We start from the raw sequence: 16,409 nt of genomic DNA, 5'->3' as shown, positions 1-16,409 counted from the left end.
GTTAAAGTTATAGAAATGTTCACTGAATTAGCGGGTGCTATTGCTATCTTCACTTTGAGAACTACAAGAAACAAAAACCCATTACCAGCTCTTTGGATAAAGTAATGTGTGCAAGCCAATGCAAACTGCTTGAATGATACAATCCATATGATTTATACAGGCAAAAAATTAAGAAACATGCTTTTACTCACCTGACACAGAAGCATTTTCAAGAAATGGTTCCCGTTCATCATCCTTGAAGTAATGTATAACACTTGGAATGCGCAGATATAGTTGCAGCAATAATTTTTGGGCAACTTCAGATCTTACACTGCAATGAGAACATAAAGCATGTCAACCACGAAATCAGGAAGTCAATGTACAATAGAGTTGTGAAAGCATTAAAAAAAGAAGGACAGTAATCAATTTGATTCACGTGATTTTCACAAAAATTGCAAACAGTAAAGTAAAGTACAAATTCATTATAATAAGGAGAATATAAGACAGTTCTGAAAAAATATTTAAAAAGAAGAATAGTCACTAATTTTATTTAAATTATTTTCTTACAAACTGCAAACAGCAAAGTAAGGTATAAATCTGCAGTAGTGTGCAAATTCATTGGTACAAGACGATTAAACTTTAACTGTGCACATTTATTACTGTATGTGTAATACACTAAGTGGCTTACTGAATGTCAGTAACTAATGTGTCCTCCCTTACTTTAATGAGCTTCTGAACATGTTGTGGCATAGAATCGTCCAGGTCAGAATAAATGTTTCATAGCGTGTTGTCATGAAACCACAATTTTGCCACATTTACAAACTAACATACATTCTTTTATCAAACAGTCCATTTAACCAAGACATATCTTCACAAAACTCCACAAATTCTCAATGGGATTTAAGTCTGGTGAATTACCAGGCCATTGAAGTACATTATTATTACTGTTTTCTTCCATGAATATCTTGACTGCTTTAGAAATGTGACACAGGAACAGATCATGTTGAAATGCTCCTCCACCATGTGCAAAGGTCTGTAGGAATGACACAATCCTGCACCTAAGAATTTCCATGCATTTGGCAGAATTCATCATCCATCAACTTGTTAGTGCCGCAGGGTCACTTGCAGTGAGGAATCTCCACAACATTTTTTGGAAGCATTTTTTACAGACTGTTCAGGATGCTCAGCCCTGACTGCCTCAAGGGTGCTTCACCTGACAACACTTGCTCTGGACCCTTGAGAAATAAAAGGTGATTCATCACTGAAAATTAAACGTTTCCAGTTATTTGAGATCCAAGATTTACGAATTTTGGCACATGCCAACCATTTTTTCTTCTTCTTCATGGCAGGTGTTATCAACTGCTTCTTTATTGTCTTTCATGCCTTCCACTTACAATCAAGAAGCCTATGCTGTGCTGTTCTGTTGAAGAGCCAATTTCAACCCCAGTAGCCAAGACATCTTTCTGAAGGTCCTTAATTGTCTTATGAGGGTGAATTCTACTGTTTCTAAGTACAGTTTTCTCAGTTCTAGTGGTGATTTTTGGTTTGCATACACATCTAACTTTTCTCTTTGGAGACAATGAATGAGGCAGTCTCACTAAATGTCCTAATACAGTCTTGAAACATAATATCTTCCCCATACCAACAACAGAGGCAATGCCTCATAGTCACAGTTGTGTGTTCATGAAGAGTAACTACTTTTGCACGCTTATAGGGTGAAATTTCATTTTAACACAAAGTTTTCCAGCTGAGAATATAGAAATAACACATGCTGTTGATACTCATACAAGCACTCCACTTAACTGTAAGGGACCTACAATTGTTGTTCACTATCAAGACAACAGTAGTCTACCAAGAGTTTAACAATTCCTTTGTAAAATATGAGCTTGTCTCAATTAATTTTTACAGAATTGTGAAGACAAAGACATTGTTTAACATTTGTTACAAAAAATCTCTAAAACTTTTTGACCAATTTACTTCAAATTTTTACACTTTACTCTAATATACATTCAGATAGACATTGGCTAGGATTTTTTAAGCAAAAATGTACAGCTTCTCCATTCAAACTGACTACCAGAAATAAAATGCTGTGCTTTGAAAAGGTTAAATTTTGTTATCTTTCTTACAGTCAGTTTTAACTATGATTACTAGTCATTTAAACCGTTACAGAAATTGTTTCTCCCATATATATTCTTGTACCTTGTATATAATTTTAAACAAAAATTCTATACACAACAACATACTTTTTTGTTTTCTTCCTCCCAGTCAGTTTTAACAGAAGACAGGGAAATTCTATTAATGGCTTATACTGGTTAATGATTAGACTACTACTATGCAATCTGAATCATCTGAAACTTTGCAATCCTATGCATTTGCAGATTAAAACTATGTGAAATACTGTCATTAGAGCTACTATCCTTATAGATCCAGCAGCTGAAGATGTCTCTCATATCCCGTATACGAGTGACCCCAACCACTTCATCCATTCATTTTTAATTTTCCAATTAAAGCTTTGTTTATAATAACAATAAGCAAGGTTCAAGGTCAGTGGGAGGGGGGAAAAGGGGATTTGGAGGGGGGGAAATGGTCATAGATGGGGGGGAAGAGGGCAAAGAGAGACGGGGGAGGGGGGGGGGGGAACCAGGAAGTATATCTAGTTTTCAAACAAATTTAGTAATTGTAAAATATTGCCGGGTTTGTTAGTTCATTATAACAAGAATCAACTTCCGATCCACTCCTCCACACCATCATCGTGAGCTCTACAAACTCAATGGTGCCAGTGTCCATACGGCATTCCTATCTGTACATCTACTTTTACATCTACACCCATACTCTGCAAATGACTCTGAAGTGTGTCGCAGAGGGTACTTCACATTGCACCAGTTATTAGCGCTTCTTCTCATTCTATTCAAGTACGGAGTGCTGGAAGAATGACTGTGTGAATGCCTCTGTATCTGCTGTAATCAATCTAATCTTGTCTTCACTATCCCTACAGAAGCAATATGTAATCTGTAATACAGGGCTTTTCAAAATGAATATACGGGTTTTAAGGCTTTGCAACATTTATTACATTTAACTTACAATTATCAATAATACATCAAGTTAAAGAGAAACTACAACAGTTTTTCTTAAAAGTGTTCGATGTCAGCACCATCGTCACACATCGAATAGACAGGCGAGTTCTTCCAAAACCTTGATCTCTGTGTTGATAGCAATTGTTGCAACAATGCTGTTTATCAAGTCAGATAGATCAGCTGGTTGTGGAGACATATAAACATCATCCTTTATGAACTCCCAAAGTCAGAACCTGTGTGAACATGAACGTTATATAAAACAAGTTCTGTCATCCAGTGGCTTGCGGCCAATCCAGCAGTCGGGCACAACATTGTTTAATTAGTCACGTGATGAGTTATGCCAGTGAGATGGCACACCATTTTGCTGCCAAATAAAATTCTGCAGTTCAGCTTTTTCTAGTTGAGGAAAGAGTCGTAGTTCTAGAGCATCAAGATGAGAAACACCAGTTAGAGTTGCTTCACTGAAAAAGTCGAGCAGAGTATCGTTGCAACTGTACCAACTCTTGAGGATCTGCTGACCTCCAGATACACACATTACGTGTGTTCACATTTCCGTTTAGGTGAAATGTCGATTCACCACTGAAGACAACACTGTTATAACGTCAAGTTTAACAAATATATTTCAGAACGACACAACACATATAAGTCACAGAGTAAGTTGACAAGCAAGACATGTGTACATGTTAGCATTCGAATGAACACAGAGTCCCAGTCTAGCGGCCGCTGCTCGGCTGGCCACTTAGGTGGCGCAGCTGCTGCATGGCTGGCAGACAGCGCCGCACGTAGAGGACGCGCGTAATTGCGCGGCGGCACTTTGAATGATCGGCGAGTCACAACACTTTTCCCCCCTTTGAAATTGTTCCACTGGTCTTGATGGAGATGTCCTGGAGGTGGCTAACGTCCATAGGCGTTATTTGACTCGCCGTAAAGTCTCGAGGAGGAGGCTTCCCGTATGGACGGAAGTGTCCCCAATGATAACGGGTCGAGATGACAGGAGACATAGGGGTCGAATCTGCTGGGGCCCCCTGCACCAATCTGCCCGTTGCGGCAAGTCCAGTTGATATGACAGGCGACATTGGCGATGTGTCGGCATCCATTGGAGGAGGAGGAGAGTAGATTTGTTCTGACAGAGGATGGTCATCCGGTTCCTGCATGGGCACGTCTCCTGGTGGCGTCCATTCTTGTGCTAGCATCGCGATGACGGTGAGAGGGCTGCGTTGTGAGTATTGAGAGATGCCAAGATCCTGAGCGTCAGGTACAGCCGAAGGTGGTGTAGCGGCATTCGGAACAGGCGTTGCTGGCACACGAGGCCGAAGCTGGTCCGAATGACGCACTGCAACACCCGTGTCCGTCTGGATTTCATACAGGCGTCTGCCGCGGTGTCTTAAGATGAGGCCCGGGCTCCATTTTGGCCGCCTGCCATATCCCCGTACCCAGACGAGGTCGACGGGGTGAACCGGCCAAGGGAAGGCAACCGCGGCCATGAGGTGGGAGGCCGCAGAAGATGAAGTAGCGTGCGGGGCTGTCGGCCATGTAAGAGCTCAGCCGGGCTGTGGTCGCCCATGGGGGTGAAACGGTAAGAAGCCAGAAACTGGAGAAGCGCATCATCAGCAGCAGAAGAAGTCAGAAGTTTCCGCATCTGAGCCTTAAATGTGCAGACCAGTCGTTCAGCCTCACCGTTGGATTGTGATGTAACGGCGGGGCCGTGACATGCATAACGCCGTGACGAGCACAAAAATCCACAAATTCGGAAGAGGCAAATTGCGGACCATTATCAGTAACAAGAGTCAAGGGGAGGCCTTCCAAAGAAAAAATGCGGGCGAGAGCACTGGTGGTTGCCTCGGTGGTAGGCGACAATGAAAGTAAAGTTAGAGTAGGCGTCAATTACGAGGAGCCAATAAGTACCTAAAAAGGGTCCCGCAAAGTCAGCATGAATGCGCTCCCAGGGCTTCTCAGGCGAAGGCCACGGTGACAAAGATGACTTCGGGGCAGCGGCCTGTGACGCACAAGGGCCGCAGGCAGCGACCATGTGTGCTATCTCAGAGCCGATGCCAGGCCAGTACACATGACGGCGCGCCAGAGATTTTGTGCGAGACACACCCCAGTGCCCTTGGTGAAGGAGGTGCAATACCAAAGCACGCAAAGACGCAGGTACCACGACACGCGGCGAAGCATTGTCAGTGGAGAGGAGGATAACACCATCCCTAGCCATGAGGCAATAGCGCAAAGCGTAGTAGTTCCGCAACGGATCAGAAGTCTTAGCGGACGGGCGATCGGGCCAACCCTTCTGAATACAGCGTAAAACCCGGGAGAGGGTAGGGTCAGAACTCGTAGCAGCCGCCAGCCTGTCCCCAGAGATGGTGAACCCGTCCACAACCCGCTGCTCGGCAACATCCAGGGGGAAACACAAAAGTTCGTCCCTATCGAACGCCTGATCAGGACCCATGGGAAGGCGAGACAGAGCATCAGCATTTGCATGTTGAGCCGTTGGCCGGAAATGAATCTCATAATTGAAACGAGACAAGTAAAGAGCCCAACGCTGGAGGCGGTGTGCAGCCTTGTCGGGAAGTGACGTTGATGGATGAAACAAGGAAACAAGTGGTTTGTGATCCGTAACAAGATGAAATTTTGAGCCATAGAGAAAAACACCAAACTTATGAAGAGCATAAATAATGGCCAAAGCTTCTTTTTCAAGTTGAGAATACTTTTGTTGGACATCCGTGAGCGTTTTGAAGGCATAAGCAATGGGTTGTTCCGAACCGTCAAAAAAACGGTGCGCAAGGACTGCACCGACCCCGTATTGAGAGGCGTCTGTGGCAAGAACAAGATGTTGGCCAGGTCGATAAGTAGCCAGGCACGGGACCTGTTTCAGCATAGTCTTCAATTTCTGGAAAGCTGCATCGCATGACGCAGACCAGTGAAAAGGCACATTTTTATGCAACAGGCGATGCAACGGCTGAGCCACCGAAGCCGCAGACGGTAAAAACTTGTGATAGTATGCTATTTTCCCCAAGAAGGCCTGCAGTTCCTTAACAGATGTAGGGCGAGGAAGGGCATCAATCACAGCGACAGTTTGCTGAAGCAGATGAATACCAACCCGAGAGAGTTGAAACCCCAAGTACGTGATAGATGCCTGAAAAAATTGTGATTTCTGAAGATTACACTTAAGACTGGCAGTCTGTAAGACATGAAAAAGTGTGCGGAGATTTTGAAGATGTTCTTCAGTGGTGGAGCCAGTGACAACAATGTCGTCCATGTAATTGATACACCCAGGGACAGGGAGCAATAATTGCTCCAAGAATCGCTGAAAGAGAGCAGGGGCGCTAGCAACCCCGAATGGCAAGCATTGGTATTGATAGAGGCCGAAAGGCATGTTAAGGACCAGAAACTGCCGGGAAGCAGCGTCGAGAGGAAGTTGATGATAAGCTTCTGACAGGTCAATTTTAGTAAAATACTGGCCTCCAGCAAGTTTAGTGAACAGTTCTTCAGGACGGGGCATAGGGTAAGTGTCGATGAGGCATTGAGCATTTACAGTGGCTTTGAAATCGCCACAGAGACGAATATCACCATTTGGCTTAGCAACGACAACGACAGGAGAGGACCACTCACTGGAAGTGACAGGAAGCAAGACCCCTGAAGTAGTGAGACTATCCAATTCACGTTTTACCTGATCACGAAGGGCCACAGGAATGGGCCGAGCCCGAAAAAACTTAGGCCGAGCAGTGGGTTTGAGCGTGATATGAGCTTCAAAGTCGTTTGCACGGCCTAACCCAGGAGAAAAAAGGGACGAAAATGTCGTCGACAAGGAATCCAGTTGAGCTTAAGGAATAGCATCAGAGACAATATTGACAGAGTCATCTATGGAGAATCCAAAAACGCGAAAGGAATCGAAACCTAAAAGATTTTCTGCGTTGCTCTGGTCGACCACAAATATGGGAACAGTGCAAACAACGGATTTGTAAGATACCTCAGCATTAAACTGTCCAAAGAGAGAAATCTTCTGTTTATTGTATGTCCTTAATTGCCGAGTGACAGGTGACAGGAGTGGAGAACCCAACTGAAGATACGTCTGAGAATTAATTATAGTGGCAGCAGAACCGGTATCCACTTGCATGCGAACATCTCGACCAAGGATTTGGACAGTGAGGAATAACTTCCCTGAAAGGGAAGAAGTGCAATTGACAGACAACACAGAATCAGAATCAGCGTCATGTTCATGAACATCATGTATGCGGTCGGATTTGCAAACGGAAGACACATGACCTTTCTTTTTGCAATTGTGACACATAGCCCAACGTTGGGGACAATCCTCGCATGAATGTTTCGTAAAACACCGCGGACATGAAGGAAGTTGCCGGGGGTTTTGCTGCAGTTTCTTAGCGGGTTGTTTACGGCTAGGCCGAGGCTGCGCGTGGGAGCGCACTGCGGCCACGTCGGCCGGTGGGGACGCGCCGCACGCGTCGTCAACAGCGCACAGAGGTTGTATTTCCTCGACATCACCCCACGCCTCTATTTGCGCCCCAGCGGCACGCAAAATTTCAAGAGACTGCGCAATAGAGAGAACTTCATCTACAGTCAGATTCGCCAACTGAAGGGCACGTTGCCGAACTTCTTTGTCGGGCGCCGACCGGATAATAGCATCCCGTACCATGGAATCGGCATAGGATTCTTTGTGAACATCAGTAACAAATTGACACTTTCGACTGAGGCCGTGAAGTTCAGCAGCCCAAGCGCGATAGGATTGACGTGGCTGTTTTTGACAACGATAAAAGGCAACACGAGAGGCTACCACATGCGTTTGCTTTTGAAAATAGACAGCAAAGGACAAAGATGCAGGATCCTTCAAAGGAGCCAATTGCGACAACAACCGATACATTTGAGGTGAAATCCAGGAAAGGAACAGAGACTTACATGGTTGTTCGTCCGTGACATGAAATGCCAAGAAGTGCTGTCGAAGACGTTTTTCATAATCAGACCAGTCTTCCGCCGTCTCGTCGTAAGGAGGAAAAGGAGGTACAGCCAACGACGAGAAACGCCCTGCATTTGACGCCGCGACGAAATCGCGAATCGCCGCTGTTAGAAGCATTTGCTGTTCAAGGAGATTTTGCAATAGTTGCTCGACAGTAGCCATGGAACCCTGTGGGTCAACGGTGAAAAGGAAAAATCCCATCCTCATCGCCAATTGTTATAACGTCAAGTTTAACAAATATATTTCAGAACGACACAACACATATAAGTCACAGAGTAAGTTGACAAGCAAGACGTGTACACGTTAGCATTCGAATGAGCACCGAGTCCCAGTCTAGTGGCCGCTACTCGGCTGGCCGCTTAGGTGGCGCAGCTGCTGCATGGCTGGCAGACAGCGCCGCACGTAGAGGACGCGCATAATTTCGCGGCGGCACTTTGAATGATCAGCGAGTTACAACAAACACGATCCAGAAAAATCTTCATCTCATGCAGCAAAATTTCTTTTGCGAAGTTGGCACATAAACCGTAGTCTGTAGGCTTTAGAGCTTGTAACAACTGCAAACGACAAGGACAAAAAACTGATTTCTTGGGACTACTTGTGATAGACTCTCACTCATTCATGATTTTGTCTATTCATTCTTGGTCATTCCATACTCTTCCCTTTGTGCACGAGTATACAAACAAATCTGTTTGAGTTGCTCTTTCATTTGATGTATTATTTATAACTGTAATTTGAATGTAATAAATGCTATCAAGCCTTAAAATCAGTATATTCATTTTGAAACACCCTGTATATTCCTAGAGTATTAATTTTAAGCTGATTCTTGAAAACTTTGTAAATACCCTTCCTTGGGATAATTCATGTCTATCCTGAAGTGTCTGTCAGCTTGGTTTCTTTAACATCTCTGTTACACTCTTCCATGGGTCAAACAATGTTGTGACCTTCATGCTGACCTCTCTATACATTCAAAATTCCCTGTTAGTGCTATTTGGTACAGGTCTCACACACTTGCGCAATATTCTAGAATGGACCACACAAGTGATTTGTAAGCAATCTTCTTTGTAGACTGATTGCATTTCGCTAATATTCCACCAGTTAACTAAAGTCTGCCAACTACTTTATCTGCGACTGAGCCTACGTGGTCGTGCCATTTCATATCTCTACCTAGTTTTACGCCATGGTATTTTATAACAACAACGGAAATTTTTGCATGGACTACTACATAAATTAAAGGAAAAGCAACCACTCACCTAAAGCTGACGTGTTCCACATAGAAACATGCAACAAAACACAATATGTACACTAGTGTTCAACTCTTTAGTCGAACACACACACACACACACACACACACACACACACACACCTGTAGCTATAGTGAGACTGACTGGTGATTATTGGTAACAGCTGCCTGGGCAGATGGTGGTGGTGGTGGTGTGTGTGTGTGTGGGGGGGGGGGGGGGGGGGAGTGATAAGATTAAGGGAAGGATGCATGATGTGGTGACAGGGTAGTGAGACAGTGTGAGGCAGGTTTTTCCACAGGTGACTCAGAGGCTACCAAAGAAGACATAATGAGTTCAGTGGGTTACAGACTGTGTGTGTGGGCGCATGCACACTCCCCCCCCCCGCTCTTTTTCACCCCACCATCTCCATCTCCCTTGCCCCTCCCACAGCATCCATCTGCCCAGCCAACTGCTATAGATAAGTCTTGCTTTGGCAAAGGCCAAGGGTGTGTGCTTCTGTCTGTGTAGTGTGCATGAATGTGTGTGTACTTTTGACTAGAAAATGACCAAGAGCTCAAAAGTTAGTACAAATACTGTTATCTGTTGCATGCTTTTATGCACTACACATCAGTCCGCTTTGAGTGAGTGGCTACCTTTCCTTTATTTTATGTATTACACCAAGATATTTGTATGAGTTGATCGATTTTAACTTTAGCTGCTGGTTCTCCCTCCCCAATTCATAGTCCATACACCGGCTGCCTCCCTCACAGTCATCAGCCACCCTTCCTCAACCCTTTCCTCTACTCCTTGCTCCTTTCTATCCTTAATTGCTTTACCTGTCATGATCCCTCATACCAGTCAAGCTGCAGAACTGCAGTACCAATGCAGTATATTCAGCTGGCACATGTTAGCCGTACAGGCTGTGTGTGTGTGTGTGTGTGTGTGTGTGTGTGTGTGTGTGTGTGTGGTTGGGGGCGGGAGGGTTCTTAGCTTCACTCATAGATTATTTACAATAAAATACATGTATCATTAACCCGTAAACAATTTACTTCTAATGACACAACACAGCTAACTAAATGTCATGTTCAAATAATATTTGTTTAATACAAACCCATTCTTTGCAGCAGCTACTGTAATTAAATGCTGAGCAACAAGTGCTCGATCCTCATGCTGAGACAAGCACTGTAACATCAGTGGTAGTCGCAGTTCCATTTTATCTTGATATTCGCCAATGCCAGACGTCATCACTGCTTCTTCCACAATATACTCCACCAACACCAATAACTGTGCACACACAAAAAGAAAAAAAACAGCAATTTGAATGAAACCATACACTGAACTAATGTATAAATGGTATCTACATCTACATCGTCCATAGCGGAGGGTACCATGTATTACTAGTAGTTAATCCTTTCCTGTTTCCCTTGCAAACAGAGTCGAGGAAAAAATGACTGTCAATATGTCTCCCTATGAACCCTAATTTTTCTTATCTTACTTCATGATCCTTATGCACAATTTAAGTCAGTGGCAGTAAACCATTCTGCAGTCAGCTTCATACCATCTGCCCTCCCCCATTTCCAATTCTTTTTCCAAACTTTATGTGAGAAGAAAATAAATCTGTAGAAATCCGTTATCTGCTTCTTTTAAACAGAGCAAGGAAGATTTGTCACTGCATATATGCCGTACCTGGGTGTGAAAGGGATGACAGCTGTCAAAATGCAGGTACTGTTGGTGGTTGGTGGGTTTAATGTGGACACAGGTGTGGATGGAGCCATCAGAGAGGAGGAGGCCATAGCTTGGCTACCCAAGTACGGCGTATCTGCAGTGACAAAAACTCCCTTGCTGAGGGTCTCACCGAAGCCTTCACAGATAGGCACTATCCCCCAGACCTAGTCTGAAAACAGGTGTCCTGTGCCATTTCCCCTCACAACATCAATTCTCCTACCACCACAAAAAAAAACAACCACAAAGGAGTGCCCCCTTTGTCACCCAGTACCACCCAAAACTGGAAAAACTTAACCATATCCTTTGCCAGGGCTTTGATTACCTATTGTCATGCCCTGAAATGAGGGACATCCTACCCGAGATATTTCCACCCCTCCTAAAGTGGTGTTCTGTTGCCCACCCAACCTCAACAACATTCTAGTCCATCATTATGCCACTCCCAATCCCAACCCCTTGCCATGAGAATCATACCCCTGTGGAAGACCCAGGTGCAAAACCTGCCCCATTTACTGACCTGTAACATTAGAAAACAGAACAGTACAACTTTAATCTTCAACTGCAAATACTGCCTGAAATACTGTTGCATGTTAAAACAGTAACAAACCAAAAAGAAAATATTGGTACACATAAAAAATCTTACACGCAAGAGTAATTTATGGTAGTGCCTGTACTTTAAAATACATCAGTATCTTAAGACAAGATATTATTACTGTGAGTGAGAGTTTATTAGATACAAAATTGTTGAGGCTTTCGTGGCCACTTGTTGACAAACTGCCTATTGGCTTCTGTCTCGGGTTCTTCGGCCGACGTTCATCTAATGATTTTTCTGACGTTTCGCCAGCACGAGTGGCTGGCATTGTCAAAGCTTCACCCTCCATTGCCGGTGGTGAACTGGAGCCGAGCTCGCGGCCGCAGACTATATGTACCTGGCGCGCCAACGTCCGAGGGCTTCTCCGCGGTCATTTCCGGTGCGGTTCTCCTCTTGCTACCTGCGACGGTCGTTCGCTGCAGTACGGGAAGCCAGGATCCGTTGACCTTAAGGCTTTCCTCTTTCTTGTTCAAACTGTTCGCGTGTTTTTGTATTTCTACAGCTTCTCTGAACAAGCGCGTGTGATAGTGGTTCTCTACAGCCAGAACTTCCGTGTCGGCGAATTTTATTACGTGTTCGGTCTCATTCAGTGCGTGTTCTGCCACGGCCGATTTCTCCACCTGCCCCCCCCAACCTGCAATGTCGCTTATGCTCCTTGATCCTGGTGTTAATGGATCGTCCAGTCATCCCGACATAAACTTTTCCGCATGTGCATGGTATGCGGTATATTCCCGACATTGCAAGTGGGTCTCTTTTCTCCTTCGCCGATCTAAGACACTCTTTGATCTTCCTTGTCGGTTTGAAGATCGTCTTTACGCCATGTTTGCGCAATATACGGCCGATTCTGTCCGTCACTCTGGGAATGTATGGCAGAAAGGCCGTACCCGACATTTCTTTTTCTGGTTCCTTACTTCGCCGAGTGTTTGGCTCAGTTACACTTCTAATATAATTTGTGGAGTACCCATTGCTCCTCAGGACTGTTTCCAGGTGTTGCATTTCTCGTTTGAGATGTTGCGGCTCACATATTCGTCCTGCTCTCGTTACGAGCGTACTAATCATGCCCCTTTTCTGGCTCGGGTGGTGGTTTGACAGTTTGTGCAGGTATCGGTCCGTGTGAGTCGGTTTTCGATACACGCTGTGTCCCAGGTTTTCGCCGTCCCTTGTGACCAGCACATCTAGAAATGGCAGTTTCTTGTCCTTTTCTACTTCCATGGTAAATGTTATGTTGGCATCGAGGCTGTTCAAGTGTCTTAGGAAGTCACCGAGCTGTTCTTCACCATGGCTCCACACCACGAAAGTATCATCGACGTACCTGTACCACACCTTATGTTTGCAAGTCGCCGAGTCCAGTGCCTGTGCTTCGAATTGTTCCATGAAGAAGTTGGCCACCACTGGACTGAGAGGACTACCCATGGCGACGCCTTCCAGCTGTTCGTAGAAGTCGCCATTCCACGTGAAATAGCTCGTGGTGAGACATGCATGGAAGAGCTTTCTGATGTCTAGCGGGAAAATGGAACCGATGTGCTCCAGAGCGTCACTGAGTGGCACTTTCGTAAATAACGAAACAACATCAAAGCTGACCAGGATGTCGTTTGGTGCAAGTTTCAGTTTCTTCAGCTTCTCAATGAAATGTCCTGAGTCCTTAATGTATGTGTCGGTCTTCCCCACGTGTGGTTGGAGCAGAGAGGCCAAGTGTTTTGCCAGCTTATATGTCGGTGATCCAGGAGCGCTAACGATCGGTCTCAGTGGAACGTTGTTCTTATGGATCTTGGGTAATCCATACAGCCGAGGTGGTAGGGCCTCTGTGTTGCGCAGGTTTCTCTGTATGTCCGCCGGCAGAGAAGACGCCTTGATCAATCGATTCGTATTCCGTGTGATACGTTGCGTCGGATCTGCGCTTAGTTTTCGGTACGTCGTCGGATCTAATAGGTCTCGGATCTTTTGCTCATAATCTTCGGTCTTCATTACGACGGTCGCATTCCCCTTATCGGCAGGCAGTACCAATATACTCTTGTCGGCGTTGAGATTCTTAATGGCTTGTACCTCTTCTTTCTTCAGGTTGCAAGCTGGCGGTTTTGCTCGGCGCAGTATCCTGGCTGTTTCCGTGCGTATTTCCTCTGCCCTTTCACAAGGAAGGGCACGAATGGCTGCTTCGGTGTTGGCAATGATGTCCTCCATAGGTATGGTTCTCGGGATGATAGCGAAATTCCCTCCTTTTTGAAGAACAGACACTTCCTCTTCGGTCAATTGTCGTTCAGTGAGGTTGACCACTGTGTGTGACATGTCGGGAGTCGCCTTGTCGGTCTGCTTCCGGCATCTTTCAAACTTTTTCTTCTGTCGCTCGGTGCAGCGCTCGAGTTCGTTCTGCATGCTCCTGTGAGTGATGCTGTCGATCTTGTCCCAGTCGTCTCGATGCATTCTGCTACTTAGTTGGTAGAAAATGTCCAGAAGTTCCTGATCCGTTCTTGCCAAGTCTCTCCGTGTTGTATGTATTCGCTCACGAAGAAAAGCTCGTTCCATTCTGTCGTAGATACGATGTGCTTGGGCGGTGGTGAATAGGCGCTTGCATCTCAAGAACTTCGGTGTAGCACATTCATCTCGGCACCGTGACAGAAAGGCGAGAGAGGACATCAGTCGCGCTTTCCTCTTCCGTCGTTGGTCAAGGCGTCGGTACAATCTGCAAATCTCCTCCCCGTAGAGGCGTAATACAAAATTGTTGAGGCTTTCGTGGCCACTTGTTGACAAACTGCCTATTGGCTTCTGTCTCGGGTTCTTCGGCCGACGCAGGTAGCAAGAGGAGAACCGCACCGGAAATGACCGCGGAGAAGCCCTCGGACGTTGGCGCGCCAGGTACATATAGTCTGCGGCCGCGAGCTCGGCTCCAGTTCACCACCGGCAATGGAGGGTGAAGCTTTGACAATGCCAGCCACTCGTGCTGGCGAAACGTCAGAAAAATCATTAGATGAACGTCGGCCGAAGAACCCGAGACAGAAGCCAATAGGCAGTTTGTCAACAAGTGGCCACGAAAGCCTCAACAATTTTGTATTACGCCTCTACGGGGAGGAGATTTGCAGATTGTACCGACGCCTTGACCAACGACGGAAGAGGAAAGCGCGACTGATGTCCTCTCTCGCCTTTCTGTCACGGTGCCGAGATGAATGTGCTACACCGAAGTTCTTGAGATGCAAGCGCCTATTCACCACCGCCCAAGCACATCGTATCTACGACAGAATGGAACGAGCTTTTCTTCGTGAGCGAATACATACAACACGGAGAGACTTGGCAAGAACGGATCAGGAACTTCTGGACATTTTCTACCAACTAAGTAGCAGAATGCATCGAGACGACTGGGACAAGATCGACAGCATCACTCACAGGAGCATGCAGAACGAACTCGAGCGCTGCACCGAGCGACAGAAGAAAAAGTTTGAAAGATGCCGGAAGCAGACCGACAAGGCGACTCCCGACATGTCACACACAGTGGTCAACCTCACTGAACGACAATTGACCGAAGAGGAAGTGTCTGTTCTTCAAAAAGGAGGGAATTTCGCTATCATCCCGAGAACCATACCTATGGAGGACATCATTGCCAACACCGAAGCAGCCATTCGTGCCCTTCCTTGTGAAAGGGCAGAGGAAATACGCACGGAAACAGCCAGGATACTGCGCCGAGCAAAACCGCCAGCTTGCAACCTGAAGAAAGAAGAGGTACAAGCCATTAAGAATCTCAACGCCGACAAGAGTATATTGGTACTGCCTGCCGATAAGGGGAATGCGACCGTCGTAATGAAGACCGAAGATTATGAGCAAAAGATCCGAGACCTATTAGATCCGACGACGTACCGAAAACTAAGCGCAGATCCGACGCAACGTATCACACGGAATACGAATCGATTGATCAAGGCGTCTTCTCTGCCGGCGGACATACAGAGAAACCTGCGCAACACAGAGGCCCTACCACCTCGGCTGTATGGATTACCCAAGATCCATAAGAACAACGTTCCACTGAGACCGATCGTTAGCGCTCCTGGATCACCGACATATAAGCTGGCAAAACACTTGGCCTCTCTGCTCCAACCACACGTGGGGAAGACCGACACATACATTAAGGACTCAGGACATTTCATTGAGAAGCTGAAGAAACTGAAACTTGCACCAAACGACATCCTGGTCAGCTTTGATGTTGTTTCGTTATTTACGAAAGTGCCACTCAGTGACGCTCTGGAGCACATCGGTTCCATTTTCCCGCTAGACATCAGAAAGCTCTTCCATGCATGTCTCACCACGAGCTATTTCACGTGGAATGGCGACTTCTACGAACAGCTGGAAGGCGTCGCCATGGGTAGTCCTCTCAGTCCAGTGGTGGCCAACTTCTTCATGGAACAATTCGAAGCACAGGCACTGGACTCGGCGACTTGCAAACATAAGGTGTGGTACAGGTACGTCGATGATACTTTCGTGGTGTGGAGCCATGGTGAAGAACAGCTCGGTGACTTCCTAAGACACTTGAACAGCCTCGATGCCAACATAACATTTACCATGGAAGTAGAAAAGGACAAGAAACTGCCATTTCTAGATGTGCTGGTCACAAGGGACGGCGAAAACCTGGGACACAGCGTGTATCGAAAACCGACTCACACGGACCGATACCTGCACAAACTGTCAAACCACCACCCGAGCCAGAAAAGGGGCATGATTAGTACGCTCGTAACGAGAGCAGGACGAATATGTGAGCCGCAACATCTCAAACGAGAAATGCAACACCTGGAAACAGTCCTGAGGAGCAATGGGTACTCCACAAATTATATTAGAAGTGTAACTGAGCCAAACACTCGGCGAAGTAAGGAACCAGA

General features: G+C 45.8%; 1 protein-coding gene across 3 annotated transcripts in view; it reads right to left on the bottom strand.

Annotated features, from left to right (window-relative positions):
* LOC126241230 (integrator complex subunit 1) overlaps positions 1-16,409 on the bottom strand; it is a 304,834-nt gene that overhangs the window by 37,646 nt on the left and 250,779 nt on the right. For all 3 annotated transcript variants that reach the window (XM_049947990.1, XM_049947989.1, XM_049947991.1), the window contains exons 30-31: positions 10,354-10,526; positions 192-310 (exon numbers count right to left, since the gene is read on the bottom strand). In XM_049947990.1, the coding sequence (XP_049803947.1) occupies positions 192-310; positions 10,354-10,526 (292 nt within the window). The remainder of the gene's footprint in view (positions 1-191; positions 311-10,353; positions 10,527-16,409) is intronic.

The sequence above is a fragment of the Schistocerca nitens genome, chromosome 1 (genome assembly GCF_023898315.1).
Source record: "Schistocerca nitens isolate TAMUIC-IGC-003100 chromosome 1, iqSchNite1.1, whole genome shotgun sequence".
Classification (NCBI taxonomy): domain Eukaryota; kingdom Metazoa; phylum Arthropoda; class Insecta; order Orthoptera; family Acrididae; genus Schistocerca; species Schistocerca nitens.
This window is presented reverse-complemented; position numbering and strand designations above follow the sequence as displayed.